The sequence below is a fragment of the Colossoma macropomum genome, unplaced genomic scaffold, assembly GCF_904425465.1.
Source record: "Colossoma macropomum unplaced genomic scaffold, Colossoma_macropomum, whole genome shotgun sequence".
NCBI classification, from domain to species: Eukaryota; Metazoa; Chordata; class Actinopteri; order Characiformes; family Serrasalmidae; genus Colossoma; species Colossoma macropomum.
In genome coordinates this window covers 39,762,157-39,774,504 of record NW_023494802.1, presented here as the reverse complement: position 1 = coordinate 39,774,504, position 12,348 = coordinate 39,762,157, and the positions used below count along the sequence as shown (strand labels likewise).

Sequence of the window (12,348 nt, the reverse complement as noted above, 5' to 3'; positions counted from 1 at the left end):
AAAACAACGATCAGCGGCTCACGGCTTCGGGAGGTTCAGTGCATTCACTGCTGTAACCAGCCAATGTGACCATCGATACCACCCAAACTCACTCACCAGCTCGTCCAGATCATCAAAGAAGAACGCGTTCCAGCCGTCCACCATCCTCTGGGGCATGGAGTTCCCATCATAGATCTGCAGAACAGCCACCACACCAAACATACAGAGAGAGAGAGAGAGAGAGAGAGAGAGAGAGAGAGAGAGAGAGAGAGAGAGAGAGAGATCTATCACTCCACATTATGCATTTCAAGTATTTTTTAAGTGGGAGTTCTTCATCAGTGTTATTTGGTGGTCTCGTGGAGGCAGATGTGATATTGCAATGAACATACTTGAAATCTGTTGCTAACGAGCACGGCCCCTCTAAAACCCCCCCAAATCCACATTGTCCGTGGTCTTTTAACGTCCAGAGCACAGCCAATAACAGCGAGCTTGTTTTCAAATGCCTGCTGCGTACGCAGGTCACAGCACAGAGAAAGACAAGAAAGTAGCTTCAGACAGATTTCTGCAGTCAGCAGCTTTGCTGGAGTAGCTGTGGATGAAGTTCACATTGCTGCTCAGTGGTTTAGATGTACACGTGTTGTTTGTTGTGGATAACGGGTGGCCTCGTTGCTCGCTTTTTAAAGGCTGTGACGGCACATCGTCCAGTTCTAACACAAATCCAGGAGTTCATCTTTTCTCAAACACAGCTGCCAATTTATCCACATCACTTTTACTCCAGCTGTACCATCACAAATGTGAATGACAGAAAACTGGTAATCCACTGTCAACTTTTACTGCTTGCACAGCAAAACGCTCTAAAGCTAATGCGAGGTTTTGTGTAACTAGACTGAAACTTGCCGTTGCAAGAGGTTATGTTTAATTTTACTGAATGTGATGTGCAACACTCATCTACATGCTTAATGGGTTTTTTGGGGGGGACTTTTCAGCCATGCTAACCTATGTTACAATCCTTGGCTAACAACAGACCCCTACTTTCAGATCCACTTTCACGAGGCATTGGATTGGTTTAAAATTTTACTCTCGGTTTGTTCTGCTACCAGTAAGTCTACGCCCCCCCACACACATTTAGCACCCCATATCTCATGGTTGTCCCCAGATGTTCTGGGTTCTCATCTGGCATCACTGCAGCAGCACGTTTAAGTTGGCCGTACACTACACGGCTTTTAAAATCTTAACAGATTTCGAAAACGGAGAACATTAGACATCAGAATTTCTTGTTATTTTGTTGTGAGGTCGTGCAGAAGAGATAAGGCAAAAGTGTCCAAAACGCACTCAAAATCTCAGAGCCCATCACCCGTCTCGTCACATCTCTTCTCCTCTCATCGGCTGCTGCTTGAATCACTTGTAGAGTTACATGGCTGAACGTCTCACACTACAAGTCTCAAACGCTTGGAGATGTAAAAATCAAATGCTTAAAAAATATCGGAGGGCCTCTGATCACTTCAGAGCTTGCTCAAACGGCTAAAGACTGACTTGTTGCAGCCATCAGTCACTTTCAGTCAAGCTTTTGACCTGGAAAATTGCTTCAGATGGTGTAAATTTGACAGAAGGGAAAGATCAGGGTTATAAACAAGCTAAAGAACGCTCTGGCGTTGGTGGGCGTTCCAAGTTTTCTTCTGTGTGCAGTCAGACAGGGATGTGGAACCAACTTTGGGTACTTCCATCACCACAGAACCACAACTTTACTTTTTTATTTAGCTATTAAAACAAATATGACCTCTCTCGTTCATACACTGTTAGACAGAGGAAACATGACTGTGTAAAGGTATGTATACGTACCTCCTGTAGGACGGGGATAACGGGGGGCTCTCTCTGCTGCAGGAAATACAGCACCATGAGGATGTAGGCGTAGGATGACAGACTTCCCCTCGACGCATCTCCAATGTCACAGCGCTGCACAACACACACACACACAGTTACTACAATCCGGTTAAAATAAGACACTTATTTATGTTCCTTATATAACTATGTGGGCAGACGTTCTGTGAGGGGGTTGTTCCTGCTACCTTTGCGAAGACTTTCATGGTGTAACCCAGATACTGCACCCGCGGGTCCAGCGCTGCGTAGGTGGCCAGCATGCGCGTGTTGTGCTGCGCCTGAGAACAGAACAAAGAGAGAGTTACAGGAGTGCAGTCTGGGGGTGATTTCAGACGTTTGAACAGTCGTGTACTAACACACAGATATAAGGCAGACAGAGAGACAGAAAGAGTGAAGATACTGATGAGAGGCTGACCAGCGTGTTGTAGAGGCTGATGTCCCCCTCCAGGCCGCTCTGCTTGTGTTCAAACTTCACGATAGGCACTTTAGCGGTCGTTATAGGCAAGATGTTCCTCAGACCTGAGCACACCCAAACACAGCAGTCAGAGATGGTCAGTTACACATGTAGGGCTTGGACCATTTACTAATTTGTTGAAGATTAACAGCATTTATGGCTTTTGTATCCAACCCGTTGTCTGAAACTCTTCTTTTGTCTGTTTTTAGGATCCCCATTAGCTGCTACACTTCCTGGGGTCCAGCAGACACATTATATATTATAAAATAGTGCAATAACAATCAATGAAACAAGTCATACAAAACACAAGTAAAAAACAAAAGAAAAACAAAAAGAAACAGAGAAAAAAAAACACATGAAAAGCAGAAAATAACACAGTAGGACAGTTTAAAACCTTCAACAACAGTAGAAAGACGACTGAAAATGGGGGCAAAAAAAACACGCTGAAAGAAAAAAAATCGTGGTATATCTCACAAAGACCTTAGCCGACTCTATTCTGGTAATCATCTACACTAATTTTGTGTTGTATATCTTGTATTAATTTCTGTACTTTTTACATGCTGATCATAAAGATCTGCTGGATATTTTTGTTCATAAGTATTTTTAATGAGTCGAGCGAGGATCATCTTCCGCCTGTCTTCTACCCATAACCATTCAAGTTTCTGATGCATTTTATTTATGCTGGTTCTATACAGACATTGTAACATAACTCTTTCTGCCTTATTTGCAGTTTCATCAAATGTTTCTTTGCTGCATTTGACCACATTGTAGCGCAGTAGTCTAAATTACATAGTACTAATGACTGATAGTAGTTTTAGTGACCTCTGTGTTAAAAGAGAGAGAGAGAGAGAGAGAGAGAGACTGGATTTCAAACACAGTAAAAGCTATAATTATAATATAAGGTTCAGTCATTGCAAGGTTTTGTTATACAGAGTTGATATTTAGGGATTTAACGCACTGAAACCTTCAAAACAAATCCAAACCAAAGTGCCTTTTTACTATCAGTGAAGATGCTACTTTTAACAAGCGTGACTCAGTGACACCAGGCAGCCAAAAAGAAAAAAGTTTCTAAAGTTTCACAAACAGCCTGAAGACGGTTTACATTGTCAGAACTTGGTGTACATTTATTCGACTGTAAAACTCAACAGCTACTTGTCAGAAAAGCTCAGTGAGCTAAGATGACTGAGCATTTTAGCTGAATTGGTATTAAGAGAAATAAGCAGGTATTACACTGTACTGGTGGGTTGGAAATGCTGAATGAGTGCAGACAGTTACCTGTGTGTTTCTTTAGGACTTTGGCTAAACCCTCAATGATCTCCTTGCAGTTCAGTTTCTGAGAAGAGAAAAGAGAAATATTTAAGAGAGAGAGACATACACACACACACAGAGAGAGAGAGAGAGAGAGAGAGAGAGAGAGAGAGAGAGAGAGAGAGAGAGAGACAGGGAGGGAGAGAGAGACAGAGAGAGAGAGAGAGAGAGAGAGAGAGAGAGAGGGAGAGAGAGGGAGAGAGAGGGAGAGAGAGAGGGAGAGAGAGAGGGAGAGAGAGAGGGAGAGAGAGATGAGAATGAATAAAGAGAAGCAGATTAAAGTGACTGAAGCGTTCGTGTTGAGCGTTAAACGAGAGTCAGTGTGTAATTCTACCTCTGCCGTGTCGTGACCCTCCAACGTCATACAGATGTCCAGGTCGCTGTCACGGAAACCAAAGCCGTTCTTGGAGGAGCCAAACAGACACAACTGGGCCTTATCTGTGCACACAAACACACAAACATACAGATGGATACGTTCACATAAACACAGCCCTAGTTTACACTTTCTGGATCACAAGGCTCAGTTATCACATCAGTTAGGGGTGGGCAACACAGCAGGACCCCTATAATTAAATAGGCCAGGCTGCTGTTTTTGTGTAGTAAAAATAAAATTCTCAACATGTTTTTAAAAGTCAAGATGCACTAAATTCAAATGTAAAAACACGTATTTAAACCGCACTGAACATTTCGCTATTTTAAAACATACAAATCTAAACCATTTCACCTTTAAAATAATATGAATAAATAAGTTGTGGTTTTGGTGAATATGTTGTTAATCACCTGAACAGGAAGCGATTAGACATTCAAACATGGTGTTACATTTGTGTCATTTTATTAAGGAAGCCAACTTCCCCAGAGAAAACCCATCAAAGATTTCTCCTAACCTCTTATCAAACGCAGATCTATTTGATGTAAAACTAGCCTTGCCACTTCCTGTTTCTTTCATCATATCAAAAAACCTGACTGCAAAAATGCCAGAACTGGGGGTGAATTGAGCTAAAATATTTGTCATTTTTGCAGGACCTTCCTTTAACTGTGGAAAGCAGACGGATGTATTTCACTGAAATTAATTACTGCTACTGAGTGCTGACCGTATTAGTGTTACTGCTACTGAGCGCTGACCGTATTAGTGTTACTGCTACTGAGCGCTGACTGTATTAGTGTTACTACTACTGAGCGCTGACCGTATTAGTGTTACTGCTACTGAGGGCTGTTTGGTGATCAGCTCCTTTGCTGAGTGAACCGGTTTGCTCTCACTGATGTCATGAGGCCTGTTATAAACTCCTGTAACTGGAGTTCAAAAGCACCAAATAACATAACAGCAGTGGTGAAATGTTTTATGCTGTTAGGTGTTCATAATTTTACTGCGTTTTTCTATATAAAATTGATAGAGCATTTACAAACCATGATTTTCTGGCAAAACTAAATAGAAAAATCATTCATTTTGGATTCGCTCAGGAGCGCCCTCTAGTGTTTGACAAACCTGGAAGATTATTAAGTAGCAGTTCTCTCTATATATTCTCTGATAAATGGTATTCGTTTTCATTTGTATATATTCTAACAACAGCGTTTTCTCCTGAACAAACAAACACCGACTGCCCAGATAAACAGCTTTTTAATTCTAATTTCCTCACGTGTTTAAAGTACTGCACAGCACTGCAAACTTTCTTACATAGTACTTTTTTGGCCGGCTATAAAATGGAGAGCATATCAATTTCTCATATAAATTAATAAATAAATAAACAAATCCGGAGCTTCTTCAAAACAAAACGTGCAGAGTCAATACGATTTAGTGCACACCACAAAGCCAGTAGCTTCGAAGGGTCTAACAAACACATCTAAAGGAAACACTGCAATAAGATATTTATCGTGAAAGATTATGTCCAAATGTGCTTTTGTGAGCACATCGTGGACATCAGTGCTTAAAGAACACTGACCAACTGCAGGTTTCATTCACAGTCAGCCCTGTTTGCTTGATTTAGTATAGTGTAGTAACAGAAATACTGAATGTAATAAAGATAAAAAACAAAAATAAACTTTTTTTTTAAATATGTATTGTATGTGGCACTACTCATCCTTTTTTTATCCTGTTCCAACTCATTTAGTTTTTCTGAGGTTTGTTAGCATGATACATGTTTTGTTGTAATTTTGCCCACCCCGCAGCATCAGCTCTGATGTAAAACGATGGTGTTTAACTTGTCAGGATGCTCGGCTGGTCACTGACTTCACCTGATCAAACACACCGGCTGCTTTCTGAGCCAACTAAAACAAAGACGAAGCTCCACCTCCACAGTGATTGGTGAAATGAGTCAGTCTGAGAGGACGAGTAGCAGGAACATTAACAACAGTGCGTTTGTACCGTTATACTCCTTCCTGATGAAGCGCTCCAGGCTGGCCAGGATCTGCTCCCTCTTCTGCTGCTCTCCAATAGTCGGCGACAGCTCATCTACACACAAACACAAAGAATACCTCCAATTAATGGAAACCAGGGACCAAATTACAGAAACTTCTTATCTTTTTGTCTTAAGTTAAGATCTGACAGGTCAAGATGAAATTTTTCCCAAAATTCACAATACAGAAGAAAATCTTCTCAACTCAGGGATCTTATCTTGCAGCATCTTATCCTATCCTGCTCGATCGAAGTCGACAATCAACTGTCATGTCTGTTACCTAGCAACCGTCCATACGCTCACAGCAGAAACGTAAACACGTAATCAAAATAATCAAACTAGTCAGCCAGACAGCTAGCTACTGTTACCCGTGTAAAAAAGGCCAAGCAAATCTAAAGCACAATAAACTTGAAGTTAAGACTACTGTGTGAGCGCCCCCTGCTGTTTATCAGAGGTGAAATCTAGACCATTTCACCTTTAAAATAATATGAATAAATAAGTTGTGGTTTTGGTGAATTCCTTTAACTTCCTCCCCAGTTTCAGTCACCATTTCCCAAACGCTTTAGCCGAGCGCGCTAACGTTACTCCTCCTAATAAACAGACACACGTTCAGCTCCGTCTCCTCATTATTCACCACCATCACTGTAACATTTCATCATCAACATTAACACACGAAGGTGATCAGAGGGGACGGTGGAGATCGAGTCTGCAGCGTCTGGCGTTTTTAAAACGCTGCTAGAAAAAACATTCAGAAGTCAAAGCACCGTTTTCAGTGTAGATAAATGTAGCGTCATTATTCCAGTCATAGTGAACTGTGCTGCCTGACACTGCACAAAACAATAGAAACAGACGGTTAAAACCGAAGTTAAGATGGATCTGGGGTTCATCCTAAAGTTAGGACTGTATTTAGGAGGTTTAGTCTAGTTAGGATGTTTGTGTGATTCTGTTTTCTTATATGGAGTTAATGATAAGATTACGAACTTAAGAACTGTTGTTCTGTAATAGCGTCTGTCTTAAAGTCAGTCCTAACTAAAGCTGTCCTGGTGATTAAACATATAAGATTTCAGACTTAAGAAGTTTCTGTAATATGACCCCTGATCCACAACAACATTTAGCTCAGTGATGGAGCGATGTGAAGCATGGAGGACGGGTTCCCCCAGTTTTTCAAATACTATCCTCCTCCATGACTTCTCAAACACCCACTTCTAAACTTGACTTCAATAAAAGGAAAGTTTAATGTTCACCTGAAGTTCAGCTCAACAAACAATTTAATGATACGATGCCAGTCATGTTACTAAGGCCCTGCTAAGACAAGGCAGAACATACCTGCTGGGTGATCTGATCCTAAGAGAACAGGACTAAGTACTGGAGCTCGGCTGATCATTTTAAATACTGATGTGACGGCAAAAAAACCTCAAACGATTCATATGTTAATTTGAATCTAATCTCTAGTGCTTTACACGGTGATACTCTCACCAATACCAAGGGATGTCAACAACAACTGACCGCCGTATGCAAAAGTTTGGGGGCCCCTAGTCAAACGGAGAACAAAATTCTGCACGTTTTAATGCACAATCACTGTTTATTTGCTGAATTTAACATATTGGGGGGGAAACATTAAATAAAGTATGTTGTGCAAGTAAATCTTCTGTGCAAAAGGTAAAGTATATTTTACATTGTGTTGAAATTTTGTTCCCCAATATGTAAAAAAATAGAAATTGTGCACTAACATTTGCAGAAAAATGCCATATTTAAGTCATTTGTCATTTGACCCGTGCGCATGTGATCAGATCAATCAAGAGCGATGTCCATATAAAGTGTGAATAAGGCCTCAGGAACACTCTTACAGGGGTCTTCAATGTTAAGCAGTGCCAATAACTCATCTCAGCAAAGACTAGAAAATAAAATCTCACTACTTTCCCAAAAGTTTAGCATCATTCAGGACGTCTTTGGGTCTTTCATGGATGTGAGAGATGCTTACAGTAGCAGAGTCTGCACAGGTTGTCCAGTATTTCTCTGAAGCGCTCCGTCATGGGTGGCAGAGGAGCCAGCTCCATCTTCTTAAAGTCCTCAGGGCAGTCGTCCTTCAGGTGGCCGTCCCGCTTACAGATGCTGCACACCACCGTGGGGGGCTGATCACACACAACATCAACAAATATGCACAGATTTAACACCTCAACTCCATAAAGAAGTTTCACAGACGCTTCAAGATTATTACATCATCATGACTCTGTGGTTCTTCTATGATGTCAGACAATCTGCGTGAGCAGGAAACTCAAAGGAGGTCCTGGAGGGTTTGGTGACATCCTGACTGACTAAACTTACACTTAATAAAGCCTCAGAAGATAATTAACCCTACTTCCGAAGCTACTACGGTCATTTTGCAGTTCTATTCAGAATTTAATGAAATAACTGATTACAGTTATATAGTCACATATACTTGTGGACTTGTCTTTCCTGATTGTTTCAATGTCAATCAATAACAAATATGGTAAAAATGTAAAAAAGACAGGATCTTTCTGCAGAACGACGATTACCTGTGGGGTGTGCCACATGATTCATAGATTGAGAAAAGGTGGCACAGCGCAGTGAATGTCTCGTTTGATGTGTGGAAAATGGGTCACAAGGCAGATGTTACTGATTGGCAAAAAGGAGTGATTACATTTGGACGTGCCAAAGGCCACGGTGTGAAGGAAGTAGCTGAGTCTGTAGGTGTATCAAAGCGTACGGTCATACGGGTCGACCAGCAGTAGCGAAAAATCCCCGTCTACAGGAAATTCTCATCAGAATTGTCGTTGAAAGACTAAACTTATGGACAGCGTGTTTCACGGCTTGTGAATAAAAATCGCTTCAAAAAGTCAACGCAGGTTCTTCACAACCAATTTCTGAAAGAACTCTCTGCAGGGAACCGCATACCATGAACATATGGAGCAGAGCAGCATGTGAGAGGCCTTTGCTCACTTCTGCGCACAAAGCTGCCTGGTTACAGTGGACGAAGAGACACAAAAACTGGACTGTTCATGACTGGAAAGGTGTCATTTGGTCAGATGAATCTAATTTCTGCCTGTATGTGAATGTTCCTATCAGAAACTTATCCAGTCCAGGCCAAATCAAATCGCAGCTATTATTTGTTATTAATTGTTATTTATGCTCTTGGAGGTATTACATGCTTTTAGTTATGTTTCAGTCACAGGTGACTAGGTCATGTAAAGTTAAATTAAGACTAGTGGACCTTAGGAAAAACTGAAATACAAGAAAACCGTATGATACGGGCTGTTTAATCAGTAAAAAGTAAGCAAGCCAAAAAGAAACCAATGAAATAGGTGACAGCTGAAAATGTTACCTTTCCTCCAGTGAAAATCATCCTATCAAACACGTAGTGCAGGTCCTCTGGGGCGATGCGTTCGTTTTCTGGAGCCTTCTGCCCCTCTTCCTCCTGCTCCTCATCCTCGCTGTCCAGGAGCAGGCCGTTCTGAGGTGAGGGTGAAGGAGAGGAGGGCTGCTGAGACGCGTCTCCGTCCTGCGCCCCATCTGTAACGAGCAGCCTGGCTACCCCGCTGCTCACACACTGCTCTTCATCACCGGCTTCATCCTCCTCCTCTTCCTCTTCTTCATCCTCGTTATCCTCCTCCTCGTTCTCCTCGTCCTCCTCCGCGCTGCTCCCTCCGTCCCGCTCCTCTCCTCTCTTTTTCTGGCCTCGGTGGGCTTTGGCCGGCCGGCTGCGGACGCGGTTGGCGCGGCCGGGTCTGGAGGCTTTGGCCCGGTGCTTGGCTCTCTTCGCCCGGAGGCCGTTGCGGCTCTGAGGGCAGGCGAAGTACCTGTAGGCCATGCGGAAGCACTCTTGAATGTACTCGAACACCATCTGACTGTTCAGGCTGCGCGCCACGTTCCTCTTCAGAGCAAAGGGGTCTGAGAAAGAGCAAAGGAGAGAATGTCGGCCTCAAAACACGCACCTGTGGGAGATCTTCACATACAATATTGGGGGAAAGCTTTTCCTTCAGATTTTTGTGCTCTGCAGTGAGAACTCATGGTCAGGTTTGGGTTCAAGACGAAGATTACATGATTACATAATGCGGAAGTGTGATGAAAAATCTAAATTATACAGTTTTCCCCAAGTCAGTGCAGCTATGAGGGAAGAATAAAATCCACCAATTAGCATAGTGCAAACTGCACACTTTAAATCTTCAACCATTTGCCTCAAACTACACTGAGTTGTATGTAGAGAGCATAATTAGTCCTGTTTAACCTGATTTATTGCAGCACTGTATGTAAATGACTGTATTCATAGTCTTTCAGATAAAATCACTGCTGTCGGAAACAAAACCTCGTAACTCGTTTTTCAGCTTTTGTCGTAATTTGAAAATACTTGTTGCCGTTTGCATTGTGTGTAAATTTCATGATAAATGGACCAGAAGAAACATCCCAAAATTCCTTGGAAAACGTTCTGGTTCCACTGACTTGCATTAAAAGTAAAGTATGTTTTTTACCTTCTCCTGCAAAGTTACCGTTTTGGAGATACAAGGTTTTGTTCTGACAACAGTGATACCTTTTGCCACTTGAGTCCCACACAATCTGCTACAAAAGCTTTCATGGGCCACAACATTTATCACCCATATCAAAAAAGCACTATATAAATGTATATGAACTGAACTGAATGTGGCTTATTGACTGTAAAATCCCACAACATTTTATTTTTACGTTTTATTTTACTTTTGATTATAAGTAATTACCACAATAATCATAATAAACGTTCCACAGTTAAAAAATGACAGTGCTGCAGCCCACAGGTTTAAAACTATTGGTTCATTCTTGACCGTTCCAAGAACAACTGACCAAACCACAGAAAAATGAAATACTGATATATAATAATACGTAAAAATGTCTTCAACCGTGCCAGTCATACTGTTGCCATCTCACCCATCCCTAATACTGTTATCTAAGTATTTCATTCAGCTACAAACGACCTCTAAGAGCCTCCATTTTAGTCTATTTTAATAGATGTTTCATAGCCTTGTATTGGACTGTGCGAGTCAGAGAGAGTGAGAGAGGTAGTGTGTGCGAGTGTCTCTCACCCTCGATGGCGAGGCGTCGGCGCGGCCAGTTCTTGGCGTCTCTGGGCAGCAGCTGCTTCAGCCGGATGCTGATGATGAAATCCTCCAGAGCAAATTCCAGCGTGTAGAAGCGCAGCAGCTCCAACCACAGCTGCCCCAGAGACACACCCTCAGACTTCTCCAACACCAGACGAGTCTACACACACACACACACAATAGAATATATACATTAAACGTAAGCAGAATACATATAAATGTATATAGACTACCGCTCAATAAATCAGAATCACTATTCATACTTAATGTATACAAAATAACTTACATAAAAATAGGTAATTTCAGTTTTTTATATTAAAATAAAATATTATTCAAGGATAAACAAATGGTGTAATTGTCTATTCATAAGAGTCAAATTATCGAGAGTTGTCACTTTTGAAGGGCATTCTGGGTATTTATTTTATTTTAACTTCAGGCAGTCAGGAGCATCAACAGCTGTTTTTCATTTGACAAGTCTAAAATGTCCTTATTTTATGTACTTATTAATTTTACTTATTAGTATATTAATCATTCTATACAATCACCTGCCACCATACTGGTTTACTGATTTCAAACCTCTGTACATAAACATATTGTGTACAAATAAAAAAGACAACAAGGCACTTCTCTTGTGAAGTGTCAAAAACTAGTGCTAATGGCGCCCCCTTGTGGAGAATCTTCAGTCTGCTAAATGTGAGTGAGTTACAAGCCCAGTTGCAGGAGGTGCTTCGAATCCAAAAGTAAAACCAACACACTCTGTTCTCCACAGGAAGAGCTGGTTAACTGTCTCATTAGTTAGATCAGGTGTGCTGAGTGCAAGGAAGCCTCTAAAACACGCACTGCTGTGCTGCCCTTCAGTGAGAACCACCATCCTCACCTTGCCCTGCACGTTCTCGCTCTTCTTCTCCGCAGGCTTCTGGGCTTCCGGTTTGTTCTTGTTGTCACGGCTGTCGTTGGCACTGCCCGGTCTGTGCTCCCAGCCCACGTACCCCTCGGCCTGCACTCCGGTCAGGTGATACTCGTCCACACGCTTCACGTCAAACCCCTCAATCTGACCATTAAGAGAAAGAACGTCTGATTTTTTTTTCTAATCTCTTGTATTCCAAATTAGACCATTTTTGTTCTTCAATGATTTGGGCAATCAGTCTTACATTACAGGAAATGTGGCATAACAGTAACAGTGTAAATGATAGTGATGATATCTATATTTACAGCGCTGTGAAAAAGTATTTGCCCCCTCCTAATGTCCTCT

The 12,348-nt window shown here is 41.8% G+C and overlaps 1 protein-coding gene across 3 annotated transcripts in view; it reads right to left on the bottom strand.

Moving 5' to 3' along the window:
• The window catches only part of tut4 (terminal uridylyl transferase 4), a 38,360-nt gene that overhangs the window by 8,174 nt on the left and 17,838 nt on the right, over nucleotides 1–12,348 (bottom strand). For all 3 annotated transcript variants that reach the window (XM_036591085.1, XM_036591084.1, XM_036591083.1), the window contains 11 exons: nucleotides 11,974–12,147; nucleotides 11,082–11,256; nucleotides 9,353–9,918; nucleotides 7,991–8,141; nucleotides 5,979–6,065; nucleotides 3,954–4,057; nucleotides 3,587–3,644; nucleotides 2,273–2,376; nucleotides 2,046–2,135; nucleotides 1,819–1,932; nucleotides 97–174 (listed from right to left, as the gene is read on the bottom strand). In XM_036591085.1, the coding sequence (XP_036446978.1) occupies nucleotides 97–174; nucleotides 1,819–1,932; nucleotides 2,046–2,135; nucleotides 2,273–2,376; nucleotides 3,587–3,644; nucleotides 3,954–4,057; nucleotides 5,979–6,065; nucleotides 7,991–8,141; nucleotides 9,353–9,918; nucleotides 11,082–11,256; nucleotides 11,974–12,147 (1,701 nt within the window). The remainder of the gene's footprint in view (nucleotides 1–96; nucleotides 175–1,818; nucleotides 1,933–2,045; nucleotides 2,136–2,272; nucleotides 2,377–3,586; nucleotides 3,645–3,953; nucleotides 4,058–5,978; nucleotides 6,066–7,990; nucleotides 8,142–9,352; nucleotides 9,919–11,081; nucleotides 11,257–11,973; nucleotides 12,148–12,348) is intronic.